The 18750-nt window shown below is 33.0% G+C and overlaps 1 protein-coding gene across 23 annotated transcripts in view; it reads right to left on the reverse strand.

Moving 5' to 3' along the window:
* Positions 1-14148: 14148 nt before the first annotated feature.
* Positions 14149-18750, reverse strand: part of LOC124955607 (patronin) — a 47548-nt gene continuing 42946 nt past the window's right edge. For 11 of the 23 annotated variants that reach the window (XM_047510251.1, XM_047510253.1, XM_047510244.1 and 8 more), the window contains 5 exons: positions 17641-17736; positions 17094-17192; positions 15223-15456; positions 14776-15058; positions 14149-14615 (listed from right to left, as the gene is read on the reverse strand). In XM_047510251.1, the coding sequence (XP_047366207.1) occupies positions 14471-14615; positions 14776-15058; positions 15223-15456; positions 17094-17192; positions 17641-17736 (857 nt within the window). In that variant the 3' untranslated portion in view covers positions 14149-14470. The other 12 variants (XM_047510256.1, XM_047510246.1, XM_047510249.1 and 9 more) reach the window with 8 other exon arrangements.

An 18750-nucleotide genomic window follows, 5' to 3' on the forward strand; every position in this document is an offset into this window, starting at 1 on the left:
GACGTGCATGGCACGTCAACCGTGAATTTCTTTGCACCGCAAGTGATTAATAACAAATGTATATCGATTTTTCTGCCAGATTTTTTGTACGGTGCTTTTTATCAGCTGATTGTCAAATTGATGTGAGATAAATCAATTGGCAGGATAGAATAATCGAATTTTATGATTTAGTACGAATAACAAAGAGAAAGAAAGAAAGAAAGATATATATATATATATATATATATATACATACATACATATATGTGTGTGTATTTATGTTTGTGTTTGTACTTAGAAAGAGAGAGAGAGAGAGAGAGATTAGGATGCAACTTAAGCATAATTTTAGTTACTTTTTGCTGAGTATAATACATCGTCGCTTATATAATTATTATTTCCTTTTATTTGCCAATGAATACGTGTGTATATATGTATGTAGATATTTATGTAGTACATATGTAGAGTATAAAATGACCGTCAAAGACGCATTAATAAATCTACAGTGACGCGGATTATTCCTTTACATAGGAACAACAACTCTTGTAAAATTTTAAAATATACAATTTTTTTGATTTCTATAAAAGAAGAAGAGAGAAGGAGAGAGAGAGGATGGGGAGGGAGAGGGTCATTATGATTAATATTATAAAATATTCAAGGTCAAAACAAAATAAATAATAATAAGAGCCATGCAGCATCCACACGTGCGCGTGCGTGCGCACACACATACACATACAGATAGACACAGACACACACACACTCACCAGAATAATGATTAGATTATAAAATATATAATGACGAACTTTTCTAGCAAAAATAGTGACTTCAGTCTGGGATAAAATTTTGTGTGTATGTATGTAAAACTATGGACGAAATTATTACGACAAACCAAAAAAAAAGATAGACAAACTATGAAAAAAAAAGAGAGGGAGAGAGAGAGAGAGATAATGTTGAAAGAAGTAAATGAGGAGAAAAAAAAATATTTAATGTATTGTAACTTTTTGCATTTAGTACATAATATACCTACCTTACTACTAACTCGTCGAGCTGCTATTTTTTTATTCTAATGTTTAAATTATTTTCCAAATGAAAAAAATTTTATTTCGGACAATTATAACATTTTTTGTTCCCTTATCCTCTTAAAGTATATTGTTGTATTTTTGGCCAAAAACTATTTGATTATATATATATATATATATATATATATATATATATATATATATATATATATATATATATATATATATAAGGTAATGAATAACAATAAATAATCTATTGATGATAAAAAAGTCGTTATGGGTATTATAATAAGACTATGAAGTTATTTTTCCATGATCCTAGCTTTAGAAAATAAGGTTTTCATTACCGAATGAAACACCCAGCCGATAAAACAATGATCTATTATTATCGCCCGAGAATGATAAAACAGTCAACTATAAAACACAACAAATATATCATCATCGGAAAATGCAAACAATAAACAACATCGATAGAACAGAAAACTAGTATTGTACCTTCCGTCGGTATCTAAAAATCTGTACATGAAATCGTGATCTCTTTGCATATCACGTAATTCAGATACAACTCGACAAGCAGGAAAATTTTCAGAGTTCTCCATAATTCGAATTTCTTAACAGGGTAGTATAACTGACCAGGTGGTAACATGTTATTGCGTGCCACCTCCTTGCAAGTCATATGATCCTGTTATAAATCCGGTTTTACGGGAAAATTTTTCGCTGTCCCTGTAATTTGGATTTTTGAACAGGAGAATATAACTTACCAGGAGGTGGTACGTTCTCGCGTGCCACCTCTTCGCGTGTCATATGATCCTGTTACAATTCCAGTTTTACGGGAAAAATTTTCGCGGTCCCTGTAATTAGGATTTTTGAACAGGAGAATATAACTTACCAGGAGGTGGTACGCGAGAACGTGCTACCTCCTTGCAAGTCATATGATCCTGTTACAAATCCGGTTTTACGGGAAAATTTTTCGCTGTCCCTGTAATTTGGATTTTTGAACAGGAGAATATAACTTACCAGGAGGTGGTACGTTCTCGCGTACCACCTCTTCGCGTGTCATATGATCCTGTTACAATTCCAGTTCTACGGGAAAATTTTTCGCGGTCCCTGTAATTAGGATTTTTGAACAGGAGAATATAACTTACCTGGAGGTGGTACGCGAGAACGTGCTACCTCCTTGCAAGTCATATGATCCTGTTACAAATCCGGTTTTACGGGAAAATTTTTCGCTGTCCCTGTAATTTGGATTTTTGAACAGGAGAATATAACTTACCAGGAGGTGGTACGTTCTCGCGTACCACCTCTTCGCGTGTCATATGATCCTGTTACAATTCCAGTTTTACGGGAAAATTTTTCGCGGTCCCTGTAATTAGGATTTTTGAACAGGAGAATATAACTTACCTGGAGGTGGTACGCGAGAACGTGCTACCTCCTTGCAAGTCATATGATCCTGTTACAAATCCGGTTTTACGGGAAAATTTTTCGCTGTCCCTGTAATTTGTATTTTTGAACAGGAGAATATAACTTACCAGGAGGTGGTACGTTCTCGCGTACCACCTCTTCGCGTGTCATATGATCCTGTTACAATTCCAGTTTTACGGGAAAATTTTTCGCGGTCCCTGTAATTAGGATTTTTGAACAGGAGAATATAACTTACCAGGAGGTGGTACGCGAGAACGTGCTACCTCCTTGCAAGTCATATGATCCTGTTACAAATCCGGTTTTACGGGAAAATTTTTCGCTGTCCCTGTAATTTGGATTTTTGAACAGGAGAATATAACTTACCAGGAGGTGGTACGTTCTCGCGTACCACCTCTTCGCGTGTCATATGATCCTGTTACAATTCCAGTTTTACGGGAAAATTTTTCGCGGTCCCTGTAATTAGGATTTTTGAACAGGAGAATATAACTTACCTGGAGGTGGTACGCGAGAACGTGCTACCTCCTTGCAAGTCATATGATCCTGTTACAAATCCGGTTTTACGGGAAAATTTTTCGCTGTCCCTGTAATTAGGATTTTTGAACAGGAGAATATAACTTACCAGGAGGTGGTACGTTCTCGCGTACCACCTCTTCGCGTGTCATATGATCCTGTTACAATTCCAGTTTTACGGGAAAAATTTTCGCGGTCCCTGTAATTAGGATTTTTGAACAGGAGAATATAACTTACCAGGAGGTGGTACGCGAGAACGTGCTACCTCCTTGCAAGTCATATGATCCTGTTACAAATCCGGTTTTACGGGAAAATTTTTCGCTGTCCCTGTAATTTGTATTTTTGAACAGGAGAATATAACTTACCAGGAGGTGGTACGTTCTCGCGTACCACCTCTTCGCGTGTCATATGATCCTGTTACAATTCCAGTTTTACGGGAAAATTTTTCGCGGTCCCTGTAATTAGGATTTTTGAACAGGAGAATATAACTTACCAGGAGGTGGTACGCGAGAACGTGCTACCTCCTTGCAAGTCATATGATCCTGTTACAAATCCGGTTTTACGGGAAAATTTTTCGCTGTCCCTGTAATTTGGATTTTTGAACAGGAGAATATAACTTACCAGGAGGTGGTACGTTATCGCGTACCACCTCTTCGCGTGTCATATGATCCTGTTACAATTCCAGTTTTACGGGAAAATTTTTCGCGGTCCCTGTAATTAGGATTTTTGAACAGGAGAATATAACTTACCTGGAGGTGGTACGCGAGAACGTGCTACCTCCTTGCAAGTCATATGATCCTGTTACAAATCCGGTTTTACGGGAAAATTTTTCGCTGTCCCTGTAATTTGGATTTTTGAACAGGAGAATATAACTTACCAGGAGGTGGTACGTTCTCGCGTACCACCTCTTCGCGTGTCATATGATCCTGTTACAATTCCAGTTTTACGGGAAAATTTTTCGCGGTCCCTGTAATTAGGATTTTTGAACAGGAGAATATAACTTACCAGGAGGTGGTACGCGAGAACGTGCTACCTCCTTGCAAGTCATATGATCCTGTTACAAATCCGGTTTTACGGGAAAATTTTTCGCTGTCCCTGTAATTTGGATTTTTGAACAGGAGAATATAACTTACCAGGAGGAGGTACGTTCTCGCGTACCACCTCTTGGCGTGTCATATGATCCTGTTACAATTCCAGTTTTACGGGAAAATTTTTCGCGGTCCCTGTAATTAGGATTTTTGAACAGGAGAATATAACTTACCAGGAGGTGGTACGTTCTCGCGTACCACCTCTTCGCGTGTCATATGATCCTGTTACAATTCCAGTTTTACTGGAAAATTTTTCGCGGTCCCTGTAATTAGGATTTTTGAACAGGAGAATATAACTTACCACGAGGTGGTACGCGAGAACGTGCTACATCCTTGCAAGTCATATGATCCTGTTACAAATCCGGTTTTACGGGAAAATTTTTCGCTGTCCCTGTAATTTGGATTTTTGAACAGGAGAATATAACTTACCAGGAGGTGGTACGTTCTCGCGTACCACCTCTTCGCGTGTCATATGATCCTGTTACAATTCCAGTTTAACGGGAAAATTTTTCGCGGTCCCTGTAATTAGGATTTTTGAACAGGAGAATATAACTTACCAGAAGGTGGTACGCGAGAACGTGCTACCTCCTTGCAAGTCATATGATCCTGTTACAAATCCGGTTTTACGGGAAAATTTTTCGCTGTCCCTGTAATTTGGATTTTTGAACAGGAGAATATAACTTACCAGGAGGTGGTACGTTCTCGCGTGCCACCTCTTCGCGTGTCATATGATCCTGTTACAATTCCAGTTTTACGGGAAAATTTTTCGCGGTCCCTGTAATTAGGATTTTTGAACAGGAGAATATAACTTACCAGGAGGTGGTACGCGAGAACGTGCTACCTCCTTGCAAGTCATATGATCCTGTTACAAATCCGGTTTTACGGGAAAATTTTTCGCTGTCCCTGTAATTTGGATTTTTGAACAGGAGAATATAACTTACCAGGAGGTGGTACGCGAGAACGTGCTACCTCCTTGCAAGTCATATGATCCTGTTACAAATCCGGTTTTACGGGAAAATTTTTCGCTGTCCCTGTAATTTGTATTTTTGAACAGGAGAATATAACTTACCAGGAGGTGGTACGTTCTCGCGTACCACCTCTTCGCGTGTCATATGATCCTGTTACAATTCCAGTTTTACGGGAAAATTTTTCGCGGTCCCTGTAATTAGGATTTTTGAACAGGAGAATATAACTTACCAGGAGGTGGTACGCGAGAACGTGCTACCTCCTTGCAAGTCATATGATCCTGTTACAAATCCGGTTTTACGGGAAAATTTTTCGCTGTCCCTGTAATTTGGATTTTTGAACAGGAGAATATAACTTACCAGGAGGTGGTACGTTCTCGCGTACCACCTCTTCGCGTGTCATATGATCCTGTTACAATTCCAGTTTTACGGGAAAATTTTTCGCGGTCCCTGTAATTAGGATTTTTGAACAGGAGAATATAACTTACCTGGAGGTGGTACGCGAGAACGTGCTACCTCCTTGCAAGTCATATGATCCTGTTACAAATCCGGTTTTACGGGAAAATTTTTCGCTGTCCCTGTAATTTGGATTTTTGAACAGGAGAATATAACTTACCAGGAGGAGGTACGTTCTCGCGTACCACCTCTTCGCGTGTCATATGATCCTGTTACAATTCCAGTTTTACGGGAAAATTTTTCGCGGTCCCTGTAATTAGGATTTTTGAACAGGAGAATATAACTTACCTGGAGGTGGTACGCGAGAACGTGCTACCTCCTTGCAAGTCATATGATCCTGTTACAAATCCGGTTTTACGGGAAAATTTTTCGCTGTCCCTGTAATTAGGATTTTTGAACAGGAGAATATAACTTACCAGGAGGTGGTACGTTCTCGCGTACCACCTCTTCGCGTGTCATATGATCCTGTTACAATTCCAGTTTTACGGGAAAAATTTTCGCGGTCCCTGTAATTAGGATTTTTGAACAGGAGAATATAACTTACCAGGAGGTGGTACGCGAGAACGTGCTACCTCCTTGCAAGTCATATGATCCTGTTACAAATCCGGTTTTACGGGAAAATTTTTCGCTGTCCCTGTAATTTGTATTTTTGAACAGGAGAATATAACTTACCAGGAGGTGGTACGTTCTCGCGTACCACCTCTTCGCGTGTCATATGATCCTGTTACAATTCCAGTTTTACGGGAAAATTTTTCGCGGTCCCTGTAATTAGGATTTTTGAACAGGAGAATATAACTTACCAGGAGGTGGTACGCGAGAACGTGCTACCTCCTTGCAAGTCATATGATCCTGTTACAAATCCGGTTTTACGGGAAAATTTTTCGCCGTCCCTGTAATTAGGATTTTTGAACAGGAGAATATAACTTACCAGGAGGTGGTACGTTATCGCGTACCACCTCTTCGCGTGTCATATGATCCTGTTACAATTCCAGTTTTACGGGAAAATTTTTCGCGGTCCCTGTAATTAGGATTTTTGAACAGGAGAATATAACTTACCAGGAGGTGGTACGCGAGAACGTGCTACCTCCTTGCAAGTCATATGATCCTGTTACAAATCCGGTTTTACGGGAAAATTTTTCGCTGTCCCTGTAATTTGGATTTTTGAACAGGAGAATATAACTTACCAGGAGGTGGTACGTTCTCGCGTACCACCTCTTCGCGTGTCATATGATCCTGTTACAATTCCAGTTTTACGGGAAAATTTTTCGCGGTCCCTGTAATTAGGATTTTTGAACAGGAGAATATAACTTACCTGGAGGTGGTACGCGAGAACGTGCTACCTCCTTGCAAGTCATATGATCCTGTTACAAATCCGGTTTTACGGGAAAATTTTTCGCTGTCCCTGTAATTTGGATTTTTGAACAGGAGAATATAACTTACCAGGAGGTGGTACGTTCTCGCGTGCCACCTCTTCGCGTGTCATATGATCCTGTTACAATTCCAGTTTTACGGGAAAATTTTTCGCGGTCCCTGTAATTAGGATTTTTGAACAGGAGAATATAACTTACCAGGAGGTGGTACGCGAGAACGTGCTACCTCCTTGCAAGTCATATGATCCTGTTACAAATCCGGTTTTGCGGGAAAATTTTTCGCTGTCCCTGTAATTTGGATTTTTTAACAGGAGAATATAACTTACCAGGAGGTGGTACGTTCTCGCGTGCCACCTCTTCGCGTGTCATATGATCCTGTTACAATTCCAGTTTTACGGGAAAATTTTTCGCGGTCCCTGTAATTAGGATTTTTGAACAGGAGAATATAACTTACCAGGAGGTGGTACGCGAGAACGTGCTACCTCCTTGCAAGTCATATGATCCTGTTACAAATCCGGTTTTACGGGAAAATTTTTCGCCGTCCCTGTAATTAGGATTTTTGAACAGGAGAATATAACTTACCAGGAGGTGGTACGTTATCGCGTACCACCTCTTCGCGTGTCATATGATCCTGTTACAATTCCAGTTTTACGGGAAAATTTTTCGCGGTCCCTGTAATTAGGATTTTTGAACAGGAGAATATAACTTACCAGGAGGTGGTACGCGAGAACGTGCTACCTCCTTGCAAGTCATATGATCCTGTTACAAATCCGGTTTTACGGGAAAATTTTTCGCTGTCCCTGTAATTTGGATTTTTGAACAGGAGAATATAACTTACCAGGAGGTGGTACGTTCTCGCGTACCACCTCTTCGCGTGTCATATGATCCTGTTACAATTCCAGTTTTACGGGAAAATTTTTCGCGGTCCCTGTAATTAGGATTTTTGAACAGGAGAATATAACTTACCAGGAGGTGGTACGCGAGAACGTGCTACCTCCTTGCATGTCATATGATCCTGTTACAAATCCGGTTTTACGGGAAAATTTTTCGCTGTCCCTGTAATTTGTATTTTTGAACAGGAGAATATAACTTACCAGGAGGTGGTACGTTCTCGCGTACCACCTCTTCGCGTGTCATATGATCCTGTTACAATTCCAGTTTAACGGGAAAATTTTTCGCGGTCCCTGTAATTAGGATTTTTGAACAGGAGAATATAACTTACCAGGAGGTGGTACGCGAGAACGTGCTACCTCCTTGCAAGTCATATGATCCTGTTACAAATCCGGTTTTACGGGAAAATTTTTCGCTGTCCCTGTAATTTGGATTTTTGAACAGGAGAATATAACTTACCAGGAGGTGGTACGTTCTCGCGTACCACCTCTTCGCGTGTCATATGATCCTGTTACAATTCCAGTTTTACGGGAAAATTTTTCGCGGTCCCTGTAATTAGGATTTTTGAACAGGAGAATATAACTTACCAGGAGGTGGTACGTTCTCGCGTACCACCTCTTCGCGTGTCATATGATCCTGTTACAATTCCAGTTTTACGGGAAAATTTTTCGCGGTCCCTGTAATTAGGATTTTTGAACAGGAGAATATAACTTACCAGGAGGTGGTACGCGAGAACGTGCTACCTCCTTGCAAGTCATATGATCCTGTTACAAATCCGGTTTTACGGGAAAATTTTTCGCTGTCCCTGTAATTTGGATTTTTGAACAGGAGAATATAACTTACCAGGAGGTGGTACGCGAGAACGTGCTACCTCCTTGCAAGTCATATGATCCTGTTACAAATCCGGTTTTACGGGAAAATTTTTCGCTGTCCCTGTAATTTGGATTTTTTAACAGGAGAATATAACTTACCAGGAGGTGGTACGTTCTCGCGTGCCACCTCTTCGCGTGTCATATGATCCTGTTACAATTCCAGTTTAACGGGAAAATTTTTCGCGGTCCCTGTAATTAGGATTTTTGAACAGGAGAATATAACTTACCAGGAGGTGGTACGCGAGAACGTGCTACCTCCTTGCAAGTCATATGATCCTGTTACAAATCCGGTTTTACGGGAAAAACTTTTGCGCTCCCTGTAATTTGGATTTTTGAACAGGAGAATATTACTTACCAGGAGGTGGTACGTTCTCGCGTGTCACCTCTACGCGCGTTATGTGATCTTGATACAAATGCAAATTTGCGAGAAAATTTTTCGTGTTGTCCAAAATTTGAAATTTATTTCTTGGTTACCATGACTTAGTGGAGAACAAAAATTGATGGATCGATTTCTCTTAGGTAAGTCGTGGAGGAGGAATAATGATAGGATTTTATTGAATACACATTGAATTTCTATTAAAGTTAAATATTTATTTTCACTATTATTATTTATACATGGAAAATATATTTTACTTTATAATTATAAGACATATTGCTCTATGATATAATACATAATACGTATGTAATTTTATTTTTTAAAGTGTTATTTTGGGTATTACTTTAGCAAATAATTGTATTTTTCAATTATGTACATCATTTCTAGCTTTTGCGATGATCCTGATTGTTTCAGAACTGGGTGTATATCCAAAGATGATGATTTTTGATGATCTTTAAGCGTTTCCACCCTTCTGATAATATTTCATAATGCTTTTATGCAATCGTATTATTGATCTCTAATATTGACTCCGTTTATGTACTCTCAAAATGGTTGGATGATTTTTTTTGTATATTCTAAAAGAGTATCCAATAAGCTAATCGCTTATTTGTATTTCCTGTAAATCAGAAAACATTTTTTTAGAATTACGTTAATTTTTTCAAATGATTTAAAGGATTATTACCTGCATATGTTATCTGCTTACTTTTGTTAAATGTGCCACTGAGTGCACTAAATTTAAACATTACTATCACTAATGATACTTCACTCTATAATAAATACATTGAGATAATATAAAACTAATAAATAGTGTAATTATAATTTTATCAAGAAGGAAGTTCACTATATGCCATTTATGGTTTTAATTTTATCTTGATAAATATAAGAAGGAAAAGAATCTATTACAAATACATTTTATTATTTTATTAATGACATTCGCTGCAAGATGCTGACAATAAAATAGGATCGAAATTTAATTTGTTACATTTAATATATATATATATATATATATATATATATATATATATATATATATATATATATAATATATATATAATATATAATATATATGTATATATATATATATATAATATATAATAATATATATATGTATATATATATATATTAAGCAATAGTTTCGTTCATATATCATGTATATAAAACCGTAATATTTACAAGTATGGATTAATTGAAAATAAATGATTTGACAATATTCTTGTAATAATAAAAATGAACAATTATTACATAAAGGTAATTCTTTATTATTAGTAAGCGCGATTACTGCAGCGTACAAATGCGTCAGTAGTCCAGTTTTTATTTTAATCTTTTTCTTTCTATCTCTCTCTCTCTCTCTCTCTCTCTCTCTCTCACATTCTCTCGCTCGCTTAGCATTTTCCTTTTTTCTTTTTTGTTTGTTTAAAACAGTATGCATTAAACGTCAAATCCAACAGCTCACTAATAATATATCGCCCCCTTTGAAAAATATAAATATCAAGCACAAGCAATCACCTTTCAATTTTTAGCTACATTATAACTTTCGTATTTTTTTCGTAGCTCTTTTCGTATTCAATTTTCTTCCTCCCATAAAGCCAAATGGTCTCTCGTTGACTCTTAAAATTAGTGACTATATATACATATATATATACATATATATATATACATATGTATATATATATATGTATACATATGTATACATATATATATGCATGTATATATTATAATTTTTAGTTTTTTGTTTTTTTTTGTTTTTTTTTTCGTTTTTTTTTTTTCTTTTTATTTTATCGTTTCTCATCATTATTAATCTCCTCGTCGTCGTCGTCGTCATCGTCATCGTCATCGTCATCGTCGTGAACTTATTACAACTACTCCTCGCATCTCAAATCTTATTAAAGTCATTTTATGGCGTATAGTGTTTTCATATTCAATATTGTCAAATCGGACCATAAAACTGAGAGACACCGGCGGCTCACAGCTTTTTCTACTTCTCACCATTTCACGACAATATATTTTAATTAATGAATGAATGTATGAATGAATGAATGAATGAATGAATGTATGTATTAATTAATTAATTAATTAATTAAATAGATTTACAATAGAGCGAATATAATAAGTGACACTCTTCGGATACCACAGTTGACGGATTTTATCTTTTGTCTTTTGCTTTTTTTTTTTTTTTTTTCAGTCCCTACTAAAAAAACTTTTAAGGGACAATGAACTGTCTAATTGAAACTTGACAAAATTCACAATTTCATATTGTCCAATGGAAAATATACATACATTATCTTTTTTTTTCTTTTTTTTTTTTTCGAATGACCGTAGAAAGTTGAAGAAAATTCGATATGTCGCATAATTTTTTTCGTTTCTAATGTTAATCAATATGCTTTTTACTGTATGTGTGTCCGTGTGTATCTGTTTGTGTATGTATGTATATGGATGTACATGTATCTGTCTGTCTGTATGTCTATAATCATACAAAAATATGAAGGGTCTATCTAATCTGATTAAATTTATATTAAAACATTTTAAAAACAAAATATTTTGACGTTACTTTTACACATTATGTTACAATAATAATAATAATAATAATAATAATAATAATAATAATAATAATAATAATAATAATAACAATAATAATAATAATAATAATAATAATAATAATAATAGTAATAATAATAATAATAATAATAATAATAATAATAATAATAATAATAATAATAATAAAATTAATTCGATGATCATTATACTCAATTGAAAATATAATTATAATAATAGGAATTACATGAGAGATGATAGACCCTCCATATTAATCTATAAAATATTTTTCTCGCGTTTCTATCTAAACACTATCCCATCGTGTATCTATAGGAATATATCGTATTAAAAAATTCGTATTTACTCTTTCATTAAAAGATTAGTCATTTGCCAAAGACAAAAAGAGCCAATGCCAATCGCAATTGAGAGGCGGACGTTAAATTTATGGCACAATATAAATAGTTTTTCATTTATATGTTATCAAACTAATTAATCATTAATATACATACCAGGTATATCTCATTCTCTTATAAAATATATATATATATATATATATATATATATATATATATATATATATATGTATGTATGTATGTCTAAAAGAAAATAAAAAGGAAGAATTACAATTGGCATACTTGCCACTAAAAAATAATAATAAGATATGAGATATACCATTCTCTGTGATACAAAACAAAAGAAATTTAAGAAGATATTAATTTAATTTTCATTTGTAAATCATTCTCTTTAGATAAAATAAAAGATTAAAAGATATAAAAGTAATGAAAAGAAAAGAAAAAGAAGAATGATCGTCCCTACGCGTAATTTTTTTTTTTTTTTTTTTTTTTTTTTCTTCTAAGAGATCTCTCATATCTTTCGTTCAATTTCTTTTTCTTTTTCTTTGAGGAACACAGACTATGGATGGTGTTTTATCAATCAAATCAAAGAAAAATTACAATAATTTATAGAAATGATTTTTTTGTCAATTATAATCTTGTATAAATATCCTGGAATATGGTATATATAAATTATATTGATAGCGACACAAGACACCGACCATATTCCATTATCCTCTTACAAGATGATCACAAAGAGTAATTTTAATTGATAAAGAAAGGGATGGAGACATTGTGTGAAAAACTACGGGTTTACAATAGACGACAGAATTTGTTAGTAATCAAAAATAAATATTAGTCGAGTTCTTTTTCTTTTTTTTTTCTTTTTTTTTTCTTTTTCATTTCTCGTTGACAAGTTACAATCACTTTTTTTTTCTCAGCAGTATACATTTGACGGCACATTTTATAGTTCAATTCGAATTCATGCATATACTCTTTGTATCATAAAGAAAAACATTCTTGCACGAGGTATATATATACATATATATGTATATATATATATATATATATATATATATACATATATATATGTATATACATACACACACATATATGTGTATGCACATATATATATATACTATGCCCAGATTGACCATAAGGCTGATTTGGTATTTTTTTCACTAATTTTCATTCTCAACTTATTTATTTACAAAACTACTTTTATAGTCTGTGAGCTGTTCTCCTTACACATTCTTCTCCTCAAACAAATTACAAATTACAAATTACAAATTACAAATTACATTATATCCTACAACTGTCAACAGTTGCAAATACTATGCAAGACGAAGAATCATTTATCAACTTTGATCTAATACAAGTTAATTGGAAATGTTAATGATTTTAGCCTTTGTTAAGGTATATATATATATATACCTTATAAGGTATATATATACACAAATATTAAGAAATGAAAAAGGAAATAAGAAATGATTACTTTTAAATTGTAAAATGAAGCGAGCTAAAGCTTAATTTATTTTCGAAATATAAATAACAACATTAATGACAGTATCACTCTTGTGTCTTTTAATACATTAATATATGACATATGTGAAAATTAATGATCCCTCGTCTGCTTAATTTTTAACTGTTCGTAAAAGCCAATCGTACTAGATTAATAATATTAATAATAATAATAATAATAATAATAATAATAATAATAATAATAATAATAATAATAATAATAATAATAATAATAATAATATTAATATTAATAATAATAATAATAATAATATTAATAATAATAATAATAATAAAAATAATATTAATTCACATATTTTTTGTTGTTGTTAAATCTAAAAAAGATGGAAAAAACCTGTGCGAATCACATCATTTATATGCACTAATAAGACAAGACTTTTTTGTTAACATGAAAATGCGATAATCCTGGCTCTCTCTCTCTCTCTCTCTCTCTCTCTCTTTCTCTCTTTCCCCCCTTTGCAAAAGTGAACTTAGGAAAATGAATAACACGTTGATATCAGTCATGCGTTCCATTTGCAACACAGCAGTTTATGTGATTACGAGATTACATGTCGAGAGTTAATCCGCACGAATATTACGCATCGGTAACAAACCGTTCCTATCGTAGATATTGGTAATCTTATGACACAAAAATCGGTGCTGAGATCAACGCAATAGAAAATTATGAGAGACAAAATAAAGAAAAGTACGATAGATAGAAAGAAAGAAAGAAAGAAAGAAAAAAAAAGAAAGATAGAAAATGAAAAATAAAAGAGAGAATGAGAAAAGTTAATAAAGAAAAATTCTAATGACGTTGTTCGTTTAAAAATATAATTCGTGCGATCTTATAAAAGCAAGAGAGAGCGAGAGAGAGAGCGAGAGCGAGAGAGAGAGAGAGAGAGAGAGAGAGAGAGAAAAAGAAAAAGAAAAAAAAAAAAAATCCCGCAGAAAATCTTGGGATAATCGCACAACTAACGTAACATAATTAATAATCGAGTCAGCACCGATCCATCGGGTGTCCTTATAAAATTGACTAAGAACGCAACGTTTGCATTAATTTAATATGGGCCTGTATTAAAATAGTAACTATAAATAACGAAGGGCATATGGTAGCATAATGTTAAGAGTGACACTTGTGTAAAACTATATGACGAGAGGCATGTTCTTTTTGTTTGGTAAATTCACTTTTTTACCTTGCCAAAGACTGTCGTGTATCGTAAAGGCATCTATGGTTACTGTAAGATGCTTTGTGTGAACCTGGGAGAAACACTTCCCTCCAGAATTATATCTAAAAGAATAATTATTTTTTTTTTAATGAAAACAAAAAATATTACTCCTTTATAATAAAATTTCTGAATAACAACAGTATTGTATTGTTTTTTTTTTCTTTTTTCTTTTTTTTTTTTTTTTTTTTTTTTTTTTGTTTAAAAAATAAACAGGATATTTACTTAAAGAACTTATCAAACATTTTATCGAAGACTTGTTTAGGTCCAGTACCATACAACTTCGATACTTCTTCTCGATCTGGACAGTAAGAGTAGAGAGCACGGAACTGACAACCAGCATCTCGGAACAATATGAGGAAATGTTTACTTTCCGATCTGGCTATTTCATCTAAAACCTTTCTCTTGGCTTCTTTATTTACTGTACCAGGAAACACGCAATATTCAACAGCATTCAACATAATACCACGGTTCGATTTAGTTGTAGGTTGTTTATACAATCTTGGACCTTTAAAATAAGATACACAAATTTTTTTATAATAAAAGTTTGTTAAAAAACAAGAAAAAAAAATAAATAAAATAAAATAAAATAAAATAAAAAAGAAAAATCGACCATCAGAGTATTTTTTTTTCTCTTTTTTTTTTTTTTTTTTTTTTTTTTATTAAATTTACCACTATAATCCATCATCGAACTCGGTGTACTGCTGATATCGCTGCTACCATCGTCAAAGACTCTTCTTTTCGTCATCAGACCAGGTGGTAAGGATCCAGGACCCGATGGTGATGGAAGATGTCTCATACTTCCCATACCAGGACTAGGTGCACGTCTAGGTGGTGTTGCTCGACCCAATCCGCTATCCGTATCTGTGTACCGACACATCATACCGTCTTGATCACTACTCGAACCTGTGAACGCAAGCTCGACGTATGAAGATAGAAATAAATGATAGAAAAATACGGACATACGTAGATTATCCATATTGAAACAGAAAAACAAAGTGAACTTGAACTGTCACTTATAAATTGTCAGAGAGAGCCTTTATTATTATTATTATTATTATTATTATTATTATTATTATTATTATTATTAATATATTAATATTAATATTATTATTACTATTATTATTATTATTATTATTATTATTATTATTATTATTATCATTATTATTATTATTATTATTATTATTCTTGTTGACCCATCCAAGCGAGAAAGAATACGGAATAAGAACTCGATAAAGTCTTTGAACTGTTAGTTCTTAGTAAATTCAAAAGATATTAGTCACTTGTTAGACTTACGAGAGAGTGATTGATAACCTGCTCACTTCAAAAATATCCATCTTCATAAGCTTGCGTCCAATATATAGAAAAATCGCTTAACATTTATAAAAAAAGCTCTTAAATTATATACTATATGATCTTCACACTTTTTCTTTTCGATAATATAAATTTATGATTTGGAATATAATCTAATAATAATAAATTGTTAACAAACAAAACTACTGCTTTTATTCTAAAGTACTAATTTTATCTGGGATAGATTAATTGATTAACTAGCGAACGTTTTTTTTTTTTTTTTGTTTTTTCTTAACTCTCGAATTTTACCTATAATTTATTGATTTTTAAAATTTCTTATTTAACATTCAAAATTTCACTTATAGCGAAACTTTGATTGTTGATATTCTATTTTTTGTTTGTTTATTTACAACATTAGACAGATAAGGTATGTATACCAAATTCATAAACGCTTCGATTTATAAAGCATAAAAGCAAGGAATGATCGAAATACTAATCTAATAATTATTATTCGAAGCTAAAACATTTCATGAATTTGCTATACTTTTAATATCATAATAACACCTGGAAATAAAAAAAAAAAAAAACAAATAGGAATGGTATAAACAAATATATATCTGAGATAATGTGATGGGATAATTGATATGATACAGGACTCAGAATGTGAGTCAAAGTGAGAGGTTTTTTCTTTTTTTAATGGGAACTGGAGCCACCAACAATAATCTGAAAAGACACTGAAGAGAGACATGTACCCATAACCAAATGCTGTACAACAATAAGCCCAAGAAGCCTCAACTGAAAATTATCTACAATAGCAAATGAAATATCTTATGAATGACATGGTCAAAGTTACACCGATATATAAAAAGATCAATAAAATTTTCAATAATGATCGATCAATTTAACATAAACATTGTGAAAATCATATAGAAGAATTCGTTAAATCACAAAGGAAGGAAAGTAAATGATAATATTGGTGAAACTTTGACGGCACACAAGAAGAAAAAAAAAAAAACATGGCTACTCAAACGCGCGCGGGTGTATATATATGTGTGTGTTTGTGTGTATATGAATATCATTGCCATTTGTGCTCCAATCTGCCACCATGCTACTACATATATACGTGTAATTGCTATTGCCTACATAAAAATTAGAACGGCGTGTAGGACATTTAAGACTTTTGCACATGATAGAGAAAAAAGGGGGGAGGGGAGATTTAACGATATTCCAAGTCACTTGGTGCTTCTTACCACACAAATTCATCAAGGAATTAGATTTTCTTCCCTTAAAGTTTTGGTAAGTCGGGTATTTAGGCCTGCCTCTAACCTGTTGCTGAGGCTCCTGCACATCTGCAATAATGCAACGTTTACCTTGTTACACTTAACGCCATGTACGATCGGGGATTAATAGTAGGGGATGCTTCAATCGTACGTCATTGCATCAGGGGGGATGAGTCTAACTACGAGCCATGTCCGCTGGGAATATCGAAAACTCAAGTAGCCGGTGCAGTATTGGTGCAGAATAATGTTGCGTTCCAACTGAAATATATATAACTACTACGAAAGGCGCTACTTAAAAATAAATTCATACCCCTCAAATAACCTTGTTCAGAGTCATTTGGAGAATAATAATTAAATAAGTCTAATAAAACGTTCAAACATTTGTAAGATTTATACGTAGGCGCCCATACCAGTGATAGATAGATTTACATCCTGCAATGAATCTACTTTCGTCAAGCAAAACGTTTAAGAAAAAACATCATTTAAGCATTCTTTCTATAAACGATATTAAACCCACCTCTTGATGTTTTGTAGGAACCACGTCTTCCAAGTTGTTTAACGCTTCGACAGGGAGATGAACCTCTACCATCATCGGGTGAATCTACGGAAGATACTAAAATAGGGATAGCGCTATTACAATCGAGTTCATTAATGATACAAATTTATAAATATAAACTAATATAACAACTTTAACTACAATATTATTTACCAATATAGATATATTCAAAAAACAATCTCAAGCATGCACGATAATATATAAAGGGAAAACAAAAAAAAAACAAAAAAAAAAAACAAAAAAAAAGTAGAGTGCAGTGACAACAAAAAGAAAAACAAAAAAGAAAAAAAAAAGAAAAAGAAAACAAAAAAAAAAAAAAACAAAAACAAAATCAAACAACTTACTACATACAATGTTAGCCAATAATAATTCATTCCATTAACAATTAAATTAGTCGTTCAATCATTAGTTTGGAGTAATGGTTCATAATTGAATTTAATTTTATGAAGTAGTTCGTCGATGTAAGTCATTTCTCTTAAGTAACTCTTCGTATTACTCATAGACACCGCACATTGATTAATTATTCCATAAATTCGACTTTAATTTTTAACCATTATGATTTTGATTAAATAATTAATTTAATCGTATCGTATTATTAACATCGATAGAAATAAAAATATAATTATCATTAGATAATATAGTATTAAATATAATCTAATACTATCTACTAATCTAAGAGACATTGTCAATATAGTTACAGTAAAAATTATTATATGTATTATATACTACAAGGAATAAGTAGTAGTATAGAATATATACATATATACACACACATACACACACATATATGTGTATATATAATTATATGTATCCCTGATATTGTTTATGTTGTGAAGTATATCCTTTTGCAGAATATTATTTTATCTGTGTATTTAAAAATTTTTTTGTTTATTATTATTAAAAAGACGTATATATATATATGAAATCATATTTATATTCTTAACGTTGTAAATAATAAATCTTGATTAAAACATTGTAATCTTATAATCAACAATTTTTTTTTTTTTTTTTTTTTTTTTTTTTCTTTTTTGAAATGAATAAGTCATTAGAAAATATTTATCATCTTCCAAT

The sequence above is a fragment of the Vespa velutina genome, chromosome 19 (assembly GCF_912470025.1).
Source record: "Vespa velutina chromosome 19, iVesVel2.1, whole genome shotgun sequence".
NCBI classification, from domain to species: domain Eukaryota; kingdom Metazoa; phylum Arthropoda; class Insecta; order Hymenoptera; family Vespidae; genus Vespa; species Vespa velutina.